The sequence below is a fragment of the Leptopilina heterotoma genome, unplaced genomic scaffold (assembly GCF_015476425.1).
Source record: "Leptopilina heterotoma isolate Lh14 unplaced genomic scaffold, ASM1547642v1 Lhet_271, whole genome shotgun sequence".
Lineage (NCBI taxonomy): Eukaryota > Metazoa > Arthropoda > Insecta > Hymenoptera > Figitidae > Leptopilina > Leptopilina heterotoma.
The window spans coordinates 295,961-313,197 of record NW_025110980.1 but is presented as its reverse complement, the minus strand read 5'-3'; the positions used below and the strand labels follow the sequence as shown (position 1 = coordinate 313,197).

The 17,237-nt window shown below is 31.6% G+C and overlaps 1 protein-coding gene across 3 annotated transcripts in view; it reads left to right on the top strand.

The window, feature by feature from the left end:
- LOC122503875 (transcription factor Ken 1) overlaps positions 1-17,237 on the top strand; it is a 163,120-nt gene that overhangs the window by 126,204 nt on the left and 19,679 nt on the right. For all 3 annotated transcript variants that reach the window (XM_043614626.1, XM_043614625.1, XM_043614624.1), the window contains one exon: positions 5,269-5,560. In XM_043614626.1, the coding sequence (XP_043470561.1) occupies positions 5,269-5,560 (292 nt within the window). The remainder of the gene's footprint in view (positions 1-5,268; positions 5,561-17,237) is intronic.

The window sequence follows — 17,237 nt, the reverse complement described above, 5'->3', positions numbered from 1 at the left end:
TTAAAGGGTAGTTTACATTTACTATCATTACCTAGTCCTCATGAAACTATTTTTTCGTATATTCGAAACGTATAGAATCAATGAAAATTATTTTTTTAATTGTTCAAAACTATTAACAGACAATATGTAAGAATAATTATGAAATAGGGGTGGGTTCCAAGGGGGGTGTTTAACATTATTATCCACATTTGTGTGACTTAGAAACATTTTTTTATAATTTAGATGCATTTAGAATCTATAGTTTTTTAAATATCCACAAAAACTATTATCGTCAAGGGGTGGCTATTTGACTTTGAGGGTGGTGTTTAAGTGGTTATTTGTGATTATTTTTCATTTTTGAACAACCAGAGAATATTTATAAATAATTATAAAGCAGACAGGAGCTAACAAATATTTTATTTATCACTTAATTTTTTTGGGTAGTAATATACGTAAGGGGTGGTTTTAAGGGGTGGAACATGTTAAAAAAATTTTTTTTTCATATTGAATAATAGAATAATCGAATTTACCAAACATTATACATTTATAATAACGGCAAAAAACTTGGCCATTAAAGGGTTAACAGAGTGTTCTAATTAAATTAATTATTTTTCCTTCTCTAGATTAGTAATTCAATTTTTTTTGAAAAATTTTTGCTATGTGTTGGTATTTGTAAAATATTGATTTCAAACGTTGGTTCAGTGTTAGTAACCAAGAAATAACCAAGCATTAATTTAATTTTAAAGCATTGGTAAATAATTGGTCATTAATATTGGTCCAATCTTTGTTGCCAATATAATCAAGGCTTGGAAAGTCCGGCATTTGCCTTGACAGCCAATAGTGATCCAATATTGGGTGCCAATGCTTGGCAAAGTTGTGATCATCCCAAGACTCTGGCAATAATAGCTCAATATTGGTTGCCAATGTTTGACTAAGAAAAAACTGTTGGCAGCCAATATTGGTCCATTATTTAGCCAATGGTAAGCATTGGCAATTTCCCATTGGGAAGGTCACACAATTTTTATTAATATTCTGAAACAGAAAAACTATATTTGAGAAAAATCGACGGTGGCTGGAACAGAACTCGCGTACGCGAGGATAGTAATCTGGCGTGTTTCCCCTGAGCTGAGGAGGCGCATTAAATACCTCAGCATAAAATAAATCTAAAAGGCAAACAAGTCTTATTGGCTGTGATTGAGACTGGTGCGCACCAAGATTCTTTGACTACTATCGGCTCAAAAAGAACAGGCCCCTGACTTTGGCTACGCCGTTTCACTAAAACTATTTAAAAACATTATATTATGCATATTTAAAGGTTTCCTGCAGAAAAATCGATATTTTTGCTTCGAGGCATTTATACTATTGATGTTTCATTATCAATATATCGATATTTTGCAATATCCATGTTTTTTTTGTTAAATTCTAATAAATATTACTTGTTTTTTCATAATAATGAAGAATCCTAGTTTGTGTTTGTATTTATAATCTCATACAACAAGAATTTAATGAATTTTGAAAAAATATTCAATGTTTTGTATAGTTATTTGATGCCACCCCATTTTGCCCCACGGGTGGGGCAAAATGGGATTTTAGCACTTTCTCAGAAAATACGATATAAGTTCTTTCAAAAATTTTTTTCTCCGCTATTATCATAATTCCCTCAAAGCTAAGTGTACAAAGAAGAATTCTGAAGTTTAGCTGAATCGATTTATTCGTTTGGTTCTCTGTAAACAGACAATTTCAAAAAGGTACCCCATTTTGCCCCACTCTCCCCTACTATTTTCTCATTCTGTAAGGAGATTTATAATATCACAACAAAGTATTTTTCTTTTTTAAAGTAAATGAGCAGATCTTTAAACAAAAAAATGCTTTTTTAAATATATCGATTTCGTGAAGAAAAATTGGACTTTTTGTGGTAGAAATTGAAACGCCACTAATATCAAACTATTAAATATTGTTAGCTTTGATCCTTGAAAACTTATTTAAATATTTTAAAAAACATTTTTTTTGCTTACAGGTCTGTTCTTTCACTTTAAGAAAGAAAAATACTTTGTTGCGATATTATAAATCTCCTTACAGAATGAGAAAATAGTAGTCAAATTTTGACGCCTTTTTCGCATTTTTGCCGCTTCTGTCACTTGCACGCTGACGCCAATTCTGACGCCCTGCCGCTCAAGTGGTTAAGACAAAGTGTAATACGTAGCTTAATTATCTAGTCGTTCTTATACAAAATTTCATAACCCAAAAAAATTATTTGTTTAAGTTATAGATTTTTAATTGAAAAAAATACGTGGTTTTTTTCATGATTTTGGGAATAGCCTACTTTGAAAGCATGTAGCTGATTTCAAGAATATCCAATCAACATACTGATTTTTTTCTATAATATTTGTATCATTGTTAAATATATAGTGGAGAATTTTTTTAATTTCTTTAATAACTTTCGGAGATTATTTAAATCAAAAATAAAAAGTTATATCTCTTGCGATCAGAAGCACAGATTTGAAATAAAATGCAAATTATGCATAAGTTTTTTCTTAGATAAAAACAATTTGAAAAAACTTGTAAAAAAATTTTGTTGAATAATTATTTATGAAAATGTTTTTTGTTTTTTGCTTTATTACCCCATTAAAGCAAGGTGCAGTCGGACATGAAACCCTTTTATCAACAGTAGAGAATTCTATAACAGTAGTAAACTACCGCACTTTTTTTATATAATGCTTCTATTCTTATTAGTTATTTACAGTTACAAACATACAGACTCATTTATACCTGAGCGCTGATAGAAAAAATGGGTTTCCCAAGATTTTAGACCTTTGCGCCTTTGCAAAATAGATTTACGATAGCCTGCACCTTGCTTTAATGGTGTAATAAAGCATAAAATGAAAAACATTTTTATAAATAAATGTTAAACAAAATTTTTTTACAAGTTTTTTCAAATTGTTTCTGTCTAAGGAGAAACTTTTACATAATTTGCATTTTATTTCAAAGCTGTGCTTCTGCTCGCAAGAGAGATAACTTTTTATTTTTGATTTAAATAATCTCCGAATGTTAATTAAAAAATTTTAAAAATTCTTCACTATATATTTAAGAAAGATACAAATATTACTGAAAAAAATCAGTATGTCGATTGGATATTTTTTAAATGAGCTACATGCTTTCAAAGTAGCCTATTCTCAAAAACATGCAAAAAACCATGTATTTTTTTCAATTAAAAATCCATAACTTAAACAAAAATTTTTTTTGAGTTATGGAATTTTGTATACAAACAACTAGATAAGTAAGCTACGTATTTGACTTTGTCTTAACTCTCTACGATTTTTTTTACCTGCGTTGTGAGCTTTCAAAGTCAGGGGCCAGTTCTTTTTGGGCCAATAGTAGTTCCCGACTTTTTCAGACACAGTTGCGGCTAGTGCCATGAACTTTACATGAGAAAGTAATGAGAAAAAAACGATTAGATCAGTTAAAGTTTTTTCTAATACAGACAATATGTTTTCAAAATACATGTGACCTAGTCTATGAAAAGAGACTTTACGTGTCAAAATCACCTACGAATTCTTTTCACCGAAAATTTTAACACTCCCTAGGGGTAAAGGAGTGCTAGGGAGTGAAGGAAGGGACGAATTTAATTTTGGTGGTCATTTTCGATTTCAGCGACCCAAAAAACATAGAAATAGACATACAGTACCGTCCGAAATTGTCAGTCCACCCATTTTTAAAGGAATGAAAAAAATTTTTTAACATAAAATTCATGAAAACTAAAATTTTTTTTGGTTTATACTTTGAAAGACGATAAAATTTTGAAAAGAATAAGACCTCACAGAAGTCATTTGGCAAATATTTTTTCAAGATATTCTTAAAAAATCGTCATTTTCAATGTTTTACAAAAATTTGAATAACTTCTAAAATAATGAACGCTTTTTAATAATCTTAGGCTTATTTTAAAGGTCATTTTCTACGGAATAAGAATTACTTATAGGCATTAACCTGTAATTTTTTACTTGGAATAAGCATGACGTCAAAGTTGGACAAAAAAATTCAAAAAATTTGAAATAATATTATTAAAAGAAAAATATTTTTTGAAATTCAAACATATTTTTTTATTAAATTTTCTTGAAGAATCTACATCACATCATGTTTTATATATGTTCTAGAATAGCTTTTAGTACAAAAAATTTATTTGAAATTTTTTGAATTTTTTTGTCTAACTTTGACGTCATGCTTATTTCAAGAAAAAAATTACAGGTTAATGCCTATAAGCGATTCTTATTCCTTAGAAAATGACCTTTAAAACAAGCCTAAGATTATTAAAAAGCTCTGCGTCGTAGAGCGAAAGCTAAAAACAAAAAAAAAATTTTTTATAAAATATTATTTTCATGATCAGACGAATAAAATGACAAAATATACATCTTGGACTATTATTAAAAAGCGTTCATTATTTTAAAAGTTATTCAAATTTTTGTAAAACATTGAAAATGACGATTTTTTAAGAATATCTTGAAAAAATATTTGCCAAATGACTTCTGTGAGGTCTTATTCTTTTCAAGATTTTATCGTCTTTCAAAGTATAAACCAAAAAAAATTTGAGTTTTCATAAATTTTATGTTAAAAAATTTTTTTCATTCCTTAAAAAATGGGTGGACTGACAATTTTGGCCGGTACTGTATCAGGTATGTAACCCCTTCCATGTGTGGTTAAAATATTATAAACTGGGCCAATAAAGTGTAAGACCTTTCCATTTATTAGATCTATTGAAACTTATTACACTGCTTGTTTTGCTAAAATAACATTACTAAGTGAAAAAGTGTTGCATATCGTTTTAACACCTTTTGTGCTATAATAACACATGTTTTCCTGTGTAATAGTTATCAGCAACGCAACGTTTTGAACGCGAATGCAAGCAGAGTAACTTTGATGATTTTCAGTTCGTATTAATTAACTCTTGTTTGGCAGTACAAACAGTTCTACTATTTCGCACTTGGGATTTTGTTGTACTGTAAATAGAAGTTTAAATTGTAATTAATATGAAGAATCTGAAAGCCTAATTATGTGATTCAGCTTTACTACATTAACTGAATATTTCGCCAGTACGGGAAAAGTGAACTTAGATTAAGTCTGATTGGTAAAGAATTATAGAAATATTTGGAAGTTAACCATTATTAACCGTTTTTTAAGAAATATCTTGTGATTGATAAGTGCGACACAGAGACAGGTATATTTAGTTTTTAAGCAATTATAGATATTATTCAGATATGTTGTGAAATCTTTTAATACTTAACATAATAATTTTAGGCCAGAAAAACCACTTTTAGAAAGGAGACAGTCACTTGAAGAACCAGAAGAGAGGAAAAGACAGCTAGCCGCTCGTTTAGCTCTAGGTCTTGAGCCAATTAAGCGAAAACCAGAAGAGATACCAATTCCGCCTGCAGAAGCTTATGTTGTGACACCACATCGTAAACGAAGGCCAGGTTTCCATAATGCTCCTGCACAGAATCCGGCATTTGTACCTTTTAATCCCGGTTTTGAAACACCGCGGAGGTTACAAGCTCCACATCCACTTAGTATATCTGCTCCTCCGTATTTGGTAAATCAAATTTCAGTTTTAACAAATATTATATTTACTTTTTAAGATTATTAATTTGTCGCTTTTTCTTTCATTGAAAACTTATTAATTCAATTTATATAATACACACATTCTCTGAGAAAATAGAAAATTTTGTTTAAAAATATACTTGAACATGGACAAGTCATTTCATTGTTCCGTTTTCCGCATCTGGTCACGTAAAAGAGTACATGTACATGAAAATACACTTTATATTGCACCTAATCTTGTACATGGATATTCAACTGAATAATGCTTATTTCCCATGTTATCAGGGACTCAATTTCATTGTAGTATAATTTTCTAGTTTTCAAAACTAGCCTAAAATCTTTCTTATCTTTACGTTTACAACCGCCAAAATTTGATATATTACAGCAAAGTACGTACGAGATACAAATATGAATATGTAATGCAGAGAAACTCACGGATAAATTGTGCCTTAAGGAGCATTCAGACCTCTGCAGACTGCCTGCCTGCGCAGGTAGAAGATCGTTCACATCTCACTTTTCCCGTTGAAAAATGAGGGAAGATTTGAATTTTAATAGATATTTGAATCTTCCCTCATTTTTTAACGAAAAAAGTGAGGTGTGAACGATCTTCTGCCTGCGCAGGCAGGCAGTCTGCAGAGGTCTGAATGCTCCTTTAAGATAGAACCACTAGTCTAAATTCCCTACATTTCTCACTATTACCAACTGATAAGTCCATCACCAGCTGCGCGGTAGCGATTTATCTTCATAGCGTTGAAAATTTTCGGCAAACATAGACGCGTCGAAAATTCAGTCTTAAAATTATAAAAGTGTCATTTTGTTTTTTGAAGATGTATTTAATTTAAAAGAAGTGTAGAGTCAGACTAGATTTTGTGATACATTATTGTGTAAATTATAGAAAGATACAAGCAAGATGAGTGATAAATCGGATAAACAAGTTCTGGACGAGACGGAGGATACCTCCTAGCGCCACGTTGATGCATTGGAGAGTTCAGATGATGACAGTGAGAGTGTGCATTCGAATAAAAAATCAGTGAGAGAAGCAGGCGCTTGTTCGACTTATACGAAAATGGCGGTCGTTTTCTCCCTTCGGCAAAAATAACGCATGGGATTAGCGGTTATGTTTGCACATGGGAGAAAATAGACGCCATTTTTATATGGTCGAACAAATGAGTGACTTTACTCCCTGTCGTCAGCTATCTAAAAGCGCCATTTTTGTGCATGTGGGATAAAAAGTTAATTATTTACACAGTTTATTGAGTCAGCCTTAGACATTTAATGATAAGCCTACTAGTTCTAGGTCTGTTTTAGATCTCGGTGGATTCAGAACCGACATCGATGAAAAGAAATTTGTACGTCCGGTCGACAAAGAAAAGCTACCGATTTTGAACAAATTACAAAGATTTAATTCCCAGGAGTTGAAAGAAGTTAGATATTCTAACGCAACCGACAGATTAGCTCGGTCGGATAAATGCCTCGCTCGGCGGACGTTGTACGACCAAGGGTACTTGGTTCGCGCCCATTAGCCTGGAATTTTTCCGGTACGTGAGATAATCTGAGCGGGAGGTTTGACGTCGAGGTATAATGATGTGCACTGTCGATTATTGTCTGGTACACACCATCAGAACTCGACTGTCGATAAACCGGCTGTACTCGGAGAGGTTTTCTAAAGTTTCCCTCTCCACTGTCGAGAAAACCCGTTATACGGGTGGTCCAGACAAATGCGAGTACTCCTAATTTTCAAGTCGTTCTGTAGACGCGAAAATTAGTATTAAGTTTGATAGAAAAAATTTGTATAAGAAATTACGAAATGTAAAAACACTTGTATAGCCAAGTATGTAAGGCTGAAGACGGGTGTATAAACAAATAAGTAAATAGATATTCTAACGCATTAAAACATTTTGCATTTAATTTCTTCCGAACGTGTTATGGCAGGCTTAACAATTCTGGATCAAAGATGAGACCGGTTAATTTAATTAAAAATATTATTCTTAATAAATAGCATCAAACCGTTCGTTGATTCACTGTACTTAATTATTTATCAGCTTCCGAGAAACAAACAACCACCAACAGAAACAACTCTCGAGAGTGAGGAAATTCCCGCCAAGACCAACGTTGATGCTTCAACGTTAATATTCCCTGTGGAAGAGGTTCGAGTAACTTCAAGACAACACCGTAATAAAACAACACAATTACTAACACCTTTGCTTTATAATCCACTAGAGAATTTGCACAACAACTTATCCCGTCAAAACGAACAATCTCTTATACACGCCGGTAAACGAATGAATGATATCACGCCGGTTCTCTGTCCTCGTCTAGTTACCTGGAAATCACTATGCGTTCATCCCGCTCGCTCTTGTCACCAGAAAACCTGAAAAGAAAACTCCATCTCTCGCCGCTAGTTATCGTGATAATTCATCATCACACCTTAGACTCTCCACAAAGTGACCCGCAATAGATTTAGTTTTCCCTGAAGGACTTATGAGACTATGACTGACAACCAAACCAAAATAACCAATGAAGATAACCTCTAATATTTCAGTAACAAAACACCTTGTTACAAAGAGAAATACTACAATTTAATTAAGAAGGTATAGTTCAGTATATTCAGGAGAACAAGCGTGTTGTTGATCTTGGTGAAATATTCGAAATTATTAATCTTAATTTCGATTCAGGTGACGAGTATTTATTTGATAAAAAGAATTTGAATTCTCTTGTCCAATCCCTAGGTGGGACACAATCATGGTTGAACACTCCAGCGTTTGCCTGGAGAAGAGATCACGAACAAGGGAGATTTAACCGAATATTTCAATTTCCATCAAAATCAACGCAGCGTTTTAGAAATAATACAGACTTGTGACCAAAAAATACTTTCAGATTCAGAAATAAAAAAAGGAGAACATTCAAAAGTTACAACTCAGCAGCCCTTTTAAAGGAGATCAGAAAAATGACTATATGAGTCCAAAAACTTTTACGGGAGGACAATTAATCAAATTTCAGGATAGATGGATAAAACTGGGAGCTATTCTCACAGTTTTAATGATCATCTCCGGTTGCCACATTCCATTCAATTCACGTCCATCACTAACAACAAATTGGACTTTGCCAAGATTCACGACACAGTCATTCACAGAAATGTCAAATCAAATGAATCAATTATTAGATCAGAAGATATTGGAAATTCCAGAGAATCCGTCTCCTAGTTTTATTTTCAAAATTCAAATTGTAAACAAGAAAGGAGGAGGAGACAGATTTTGGATTGCAGAAATGTCAACAAATTTGTAAAAACAAAGAAATTTCGACTAATCTCGCAATTTAAAATTCCAGATTGCCTCTAAGACGAAGATTCGCTATTGAAGTTCGATTTGGTTCATATTATTTACTAATGTTTACTATTGTTTAAACAAAATAATTTACAATTACCTGTATTTTATAATTACTAGAGTCAACTACAGTCAATTGTTCGTTATTGTTTCCGTTTATAGGAGTGAAGTCATAATGAAGAAAACATCTTTTCATAAAATTGGAAGTTTGTTTTATTGGTTAAATATTATAAATGTACAAGCGCACAATTGTTATAATTTTTAAAGTTAAAATTTTTTAAATTTAATTGTTATTTATTTAATTGAAAATTTACAACAATTTCCGAATTTATCTTAAAAAATCATTCAGCTTGTAATTCAGGATCGTTAAGAAGCAGCTCTGTTGATTCCGGCATCAAAGTTTTCTCCTTACTGGAAATTTGCTACTTAAACTATGTATAAATAAGGAGCAGCTGATATTAGCAAAAAGTGAGGTAAATCTTCATAAATTAAAAATTGTTTATTATTAAAAATTATAAAAATTGTGCACTTGTACATTTATAATATTTAAACAATAAACCAAACTTCCGTTTTTATGAAAAGATATATATATTTTCTTTATTATGACTTCACTCCAATGAACGGACAGAAAAACGAACAATTGACTCTTGTAATTATAAAAGACAGGTAATTAATAAATAATTAATTTTGTTTAAACAATAAATTCTGTGGAAGAAAGGCATAACAGCATAACTGACATTTTTATCAAATTTGAGATAACATCAGATTTGTATATATTTAATATTGCTCTTCAAAGTTCAATAGCTGAAAAATCATTAAAATGGTTATTAATGTAGAAAATAATGGAAAACATAATCGCATAATTGCGTTTTTGACAAAAGGAGACCAGCATAACAACATAACTGCATTCAGCTTAAAAAACAATTGACATAATTAAAAATGAAAATAACCTTTATGAATAAAAACAATAAGAATGTTGCAATAAAATTAATGTTTTTAGTAAAATACATTTTTGTACTTTAGATTAAATATATTTATTTTAATAAGACTGGAACAAATTTTTTATAGCATAAATTGTGCATTTAATTATGTACTTATTTTTAAGGGTATTTCTATTCTAAAAAATTTTGGAAAGTATTTAAAAAAATAAATTGAAAAATTCTTCAAGTTGAACAGTAAAGTAAATTTTTTTCTCGTTTTAATAAATTAAAAACATTTTATAAAAAAATAAATTTTATAACTAAATAAACTCTTATAATTTTTTCTAACGAATTAATAGTTTAATTTGTCTTTGTATGAAAAATTTTTTTATTATGACAAATCAAACCAAAATAAATTGTGACATTAAAAGTGTCTGAAGTTGGACTCATATACAATCTGAACTTGCATAACCGCATAAGTGCAATAAAACTCATGATTCCGATGAGAAATTATCAAAATTTATATCAAATCGTGTGTTTTATTAAATTTTATAAAAGAATTTTGAAAATATATTAAATAATAATACTAAATGCAAAAGACCGAACAAATCTGTTGATTTTCTGAATTGACAGAAGTGAGAGAACATTAAAATTAATTTATCTCAAAATCATGACAAATGCAGTTATGCTGTTATGCCTTTCTTCCACAGAATTAGTCATCTTACAGGTTATGACAATAAAATGTATTTATAGTAAGTTCAGTTCATTAGTAAAATTTACCAAATTATGATTTGTTTCCATATAAAATAATAATATTTGATATATTTACTTAAAAAAATATGAATGCTATGCATTTGTTAACTAATATTTTTTAACCAAATTTCTATTGAATAATTATTTCTTACTCTAGTACATCCCTAGGATATGAACGGGATGATTCCTTAATATCCTGGTATATCTAGTGCTATGAGGGCATAGACGATGAAAAAATTTTTTTCTGGACGTCTCCCTCAAGAAGTTTTTGTTAAATTGACATTTTGAAACACGCAGACGATAAAAATAGCTAACTTGATTTCTAGGTGTTTTTCGGACATCTTCCTCAAATCCATCGTCCACGTGTTCCAAAATGTCGATTTTACTCTCTAAATATGAATCAGCGTAAAATCGCTGATTAGGTAGCTATAAGTATGCAGCTGATTCAATCAGCGTATATAGGCTAAAAAATCAGTGACTATTCGCAGATGCATTAGTGTATATACGCTGATTGAATCAGCTGCATACTTATAGCTACCCAATCAGCGACTTTTCGCTGATTCAAATTTGAAGAGTATTAAAAACTACTTGAAGAAGATATCTAAATAACACCTGGGCATCTGGTTGGACAGATTGTTATAGTCAGGGTGTTTCAAAATGTCGGTTTACTAACCCCTTCACAGTCCAGTTAAAAATCGCTGATTACGAATCTGATGTCAGATTTTCAAAATTCAAAATGGCGGATCCAACATGGCGGACGAGAAGAATTAAAAATCCATCGGATTTGCTTAAAACTTGCTACTCGGGGGTTTTCGGGTTCGCTAATTACGAATATGTCAGATTTTCAAAATTAAAAATGGCGGATCCAATATGGCGGATAACGTCAAGATTGATGCGATTTGATTGAAATTCGTTTCTCGGAGGTTTTTGGGGTCGCTGAATTCGAATTTAATGTTCCTTTTTCAAAAATCAAAATTGCATATCCAATATGGCGACCTACTTTTTTAAAAGTTAATGAATTTGTCTACAAATATTTATTCTTGTGAATTTTTGAATAAAACAAAAAAAACAAAAAAAACCTAAAAAGATTAAGTAAAAATTTTTGATAAAAATTCGTCAACATGCAGAAAATTTGGTCGCCATATTCAATCCGTAATTTAGCATTTAGAAAAAAGAACATCAAATTCGAATTCAACAACCCCAAAAACCCCCATAAGACGAATTTTGATCGAATAGCAATAATTTTTAAATTATCCGCCATATTGGATCCGCTATTTTGAAAAACGAACATCAAATTCGAATTCAGTGACCCCAAAAACCCCCGAGAAACGAATTTCGATCGAATCGCATCAATCTTGAAATTATCCGCCATATTGGGTCACCATATTAGATCCGACATTTTGAATTTTGAAAATCTGATATCATATTCGTAATCAGCGACCCCGAAAACCCCCAAGTAACGAGTTTCAAACAAATCTGACATTTTTTTTTAAAATTTTTGTAGTCGCCATTTTGGGTCTGACATTTTGAATTTTTTAAATCTGACTTCCCAAGTAAAAAAATCTGCATAAAGTCTGCAGACATTCCGCAGACTTTGAGCAGAATCCTGTCTGCAGACAGTATGCTGAAAGTCTGCAGATATTCTGTTGTAATTCTGGTCATTTAAAAGACTATAAACAACAATTATTTATTGAAAATATCTAAGGATATGCATCTGGACATACAAAAAATATACTAAGAACATATCTAGGATATCCCAATGACATCCTTGCATCAATTCCAAGCTATCCTTAGAATATCATTACGATGCACATAAAGTAACTCTAGAAATTAAGATACTTATTCAATAAATTGAATAAGTTATTAAAAATGTCACTAAATGTCTATAATATATTCAAAATATAAATAAAAAATGTTGATATTTTTTCACATTGAGTCTGAACGTTCTAGAAATATTCTTAGGACATTCTAGAGACATTTTTATAATATCCTGAGGATATCCTGGAGATATTTTCAATAAATAATTGTTGTTTATAGTACTTTAAACGACCAGAATTACAACAGAATACCTGCAGACTTTCAGCATACTGTCTGCAGACAGGAGTCTGATTAAAGTCTGTGGAATGTCTGCAGATTTTTTTACTTGGGTTCAAATTAGGATTCAGCGACCCCAAAAACCTTAGTATATATACTTCGCCACTTAAATCGAATTATGTTTAGTATTTTTTTTTGAGATAGCCAATATGGTCACAGACGCAAAGGTGGCACGACTTTTCGTGACCATATATGGGCTATGAACTGTCAAGCTAAGTCTAGAATGAGAGAAAATGCTTATAGAGACCAAGTACAACAAAAAATATTAACGTGTTCCCGAGATATTACAAAAATAGTTGTACCGTGCGAAGCAAAACTTTTAACCATCGACTCCTCTAATTCGCTGTTGAGTTAGTTGCGTAGCTGTGAAATATAGTGTCGAAAATAAATTTTACCTAGTAAATCCTAATTAGGTTCCACTTTTTAAATAAATTTATTATATAATTATATTTAAAAAGTGAATCCCAGTGAGGGTTTACTTGGTAAAATTCATTTTCGTCTCTATTTAAAGCTTAGATTACAAGGAATAGTCTGTAAAGGGGTCGTTCACAAACTACGTCACGCTTTTTTGGACTGATTTTTACCCCCTCCCCCCTTCGTCACATTTTTTACATACAAAAAAATTTTTTTCCACACTTCGCCACACACGGCTTGACACCCCCCCGACCCCTAGGAGTGTGACGTAGTTTATAAACGACCCCAAAAGAAACTTTTTTTAATTAACTTTTCTAAATTTTACCAGGAGTCAAAGTCAGGGTAAGAAATTAAAAAAAATATAATTATTAAAGTTAAAGGAGAATAATCGTGCTGGCACCTCGTTTTAGATGTAAGTGGACTTTACTCCAGCTTCCTAAATCCCACTAACATGTAGAGAATAAGCCGAAATAAAGTGCCAAGTAAATAGCATGCCGTGTATAAAAATGATCATTTAAACTTTCATTTTCTTGAGCTAGAAAAGTTCCCAATTAATTGTGCTCATTCTTTGATCCTATAAATGATGAACCATTGTCTGAGTATGTATGAATCGGTTTTCATCGACGTTAAACAAATCGTCTAAGAATTGCAATAAATGCTTTGGAAGTTAAATCAAAGACCAGCTCCAAGTAAAGCTCCCTTGTTGCAAGACACACAAATACGCTAATGTAACATTTGCTAGTTTTTGATCCGCGACTCTTTCTATAATGTATCATAAAGGGATCTGCGTAATCCACTCTAGTGTTATAGAAAGGAAGTGATAGAGAAACGCGTGAATTTGTTAAATCACGCATGATCAGATTTATCATTCTTGGTTTTACTTTAAAGCAAATAATGAATTTTCTAGTCACTTGTTTAACTAAATTACGTCCCGCCAGTGGCCAAAATTGCTTACGAATAGTATATAGCAATAATTAAGGATCTGCATGCATCAAACGCCTGTGTTCGTATTCGAAAAGTAATTTTAAAAATTTGTTAGATGCGTTAGTTAAAAAATTTAGAAAAATGTAGAATATGGGTAAGACTCCATCAGAAAAACAAGCGATTTGCGAGTGGTCTTCAGATTTCTTTGAAAGCTAGGGAAATAGAAGTCTTATATGAGTTAAATTTAACCCTAAAAGGATTTTGAAAAATTTTCAAAATGGCGGCCGCTACGCCATATTGAAAATGAGTGTTGCGTTTTTTCAAAAATTAATATCTCTAACTTTTTGATCGATTTTAATAAAAATTTACAGGCGATATAGTTAAAAATACGTAGTTTAATGTTATATTATGACCAAAAAAAAATTTCCAAAACTTGTCAAAAAAAAGTCAAAAAAATTTTTTGAATTTATTTTTAGTTCAGTTGGCCTAATTTTTTAATTTTCTAATAAGCAAATATCGATTCCTTTTAATTTCAACTTTCATTTCATAAAAAAAAATTTATGGAGACTCTAATAGTTCTCGAGATATTGCGATTTTAGTGGGAGCGCGTACCGCGGAATTAAACTCCGTAGCGAGGCGGAATATGAAGCGAGCGTTCAAACGTGCACATTTTAAAAAAAAATTCATAACTTTTTTAATTTTCATGCAAAAAATTGTCCAGGTCACATTTGTCTTTATTTTTAGGTGCACTATAAGATAGCACTTTGCCAAAAATTCAATTTTCAAAATTTTTTAAAATGGCGGATGTTTAAAGTGGGTCATAAAATTGCACCACAATATATCCAAGGTTTTAACACATAAATGTTGTCAAAAATTCAAAAAAATTCCTTACTCGGCGGTATTTTTGATCGTTTATCATGAATCTGATATCAGAAATTAATTTGTCAAAATTTTCGATCTAATATGGCAGATTCAAAATTATTAGTTTATTTATTTACTCTCCCTACAATAGGTAGGGTTCGAGACTCCCAAGTACATACATAATAATCTTAACCTATATTTACAAAAATCCTTACAACTAAACATTCTCTACATACAACTTAACCTAGAACGCAACTCTCTCCACGCTCTCAACCTTACGCTCTTAACCTATCGCCAGTGCCGGGCTTTCGTTTCCAGTTCCTTCTATGCCCATGCTGGCTTCAACCCAAATCGCCTACCCTTTTTCAAAAACCTGCTTTCTCACCTCTCTTTCACGCTCCAGTCATCCACTTTTATCCATCCATCCAACCAAGCAAAATCTTCTCACCTCATTCTCAGCCTATCCCTATCTATCACACTTTACACACTTCCATCACTCCACCCATATCCTCCCCCACAACATACTTTACCCCATCCACCCAAATACAATCCTTACCCATTCTTACCTGTTTTCCAATCACTCTCTCCGTCCCCGCTCTTTCTCTCAATAACCATATAATTCTTCTCTCTCTCCAACTTCTATCCTCATCTATTCTTATTACACTTCCTTTCAGTCTTCCTTTCACCCTCATCACCTCCATTTTCTCTTCCTCACTACTTAACTCCACCAACCATAACTTTGGCAAACCATATTCACCCCTTCCTAACGCTTGTACCATTTTCACTGAGACATTAACCCCCACCCAAGCCAACACTTTTTCCACTGCAGATTCAAAATTATTATTTTCTACATTTTTTAATAGTTACAAAAAATAATGATTGGGATATTTTAGAAATTCTTTTTTAGAAATTTAACTTTTTATACCTCTGCTCTTAAAATTGATTATTATAGGAATATATAAAAAAAATTTGAATCCGCCATGCCATATTAGATCGGGTAATTTGAAAAATAAATTCTTAACATTAGATTCGTAAATAGCGCTGTCAAAACTCGCCCTTGACGTTGTTTTAGAATATTTACTTCAAAAATGTAGAAAATCAAAATTTGAAACCCGCCATATTGGATCGAAAATTTAAGAAAATTAATTTCTGATATCAGATTCATGATAAACGATCGAAAATACTCCCGAGTAAGAAATTTTTTTGAATTTTTGACAACATTTATGTGTTAAAACCTTGGATATATTGTGGTGCAATTTTATGACCCACTTTAAACATCCGCCATTTTAAAAAATTTTGAAAATTGATTTTTTGGCAAAGTGCTATCTTATAGTGCACCTAAAAATAAAGACAAATGTGACCTGGACAATTTTTTGCATGAAAATTAAAAAGTTATGAATTTTTTTTTAAAAAGTGCACGTTTGAACGCTCGCTTCATATTCCGCCTCGCTACGGAGTTTAATTCCGCGGTACGCGCTCCCACTAAAATCGCAATATCTCGAGAACTATTAGAGTCTCCATAAATTTTTTTTTATGAAATGAAAGTTGAAATTACAAGGAATCGATATTTGCTTATTAGAAAATTAAAAAATTAGGCCAACTGAACTAAAAATAAATTCAAAAAATTTTTTTGACATTTTTTTGACAAGTTTTGGAAATTTTTTTTTGGTCATAATATAACATTAAACTACGTATTTTTAACTATATCGCCTGTAAATTTTTATTAAAATCGATCAAAAAGTTAGAGATATTAATTTTTGAAAAAACGCAACACTCATTTTCAATATGGCGTAGCGGCCGCCATTTTGAAAATTTTTCAAAATCCTTTTAGGGTTAAATTTAACTCATATAAGACTTCTATTTTCCAAGCTATCAAAGAAATCGGAAGACCATTTGCAAATCGCCTTTTTTCTGACGGAGTCTTACCCATATGCCACAATTCTTACGAATAAAGCAAATGATCAGAATTAGCTTGCCACGTCAGACCTAGTATTTTAATTTTATCATGAATGGAAAAATTGATTGCTTCCGCCTTATCTTTCAACTTTATGAGATCCTTTATAATACGCGGGTCATTAGAAAACCATTTTCGGAGTTCATACCCTCCTGTCAATAAAACTTCAATAACACAGGCCGACAAGATTTACTTTCCAAGAATCAGATAATACTTTTCCGAAGGTTTTCGACGTGCTGAATCCGAATTTGGCCTTAAAATAGACCCATCACGTCAGGTTTTCGAGATATTTTAACCTAAAAGTGCAAAAAACCTGTTTTTAGTCATATTTGATGTCATGTAACATCAAGTGATAATTTTTTATTTAAAAAGTCAATATTGCGTCTAAAAGTGCTACTCTTCCCCTTTAATATCCATTTTGAAAAT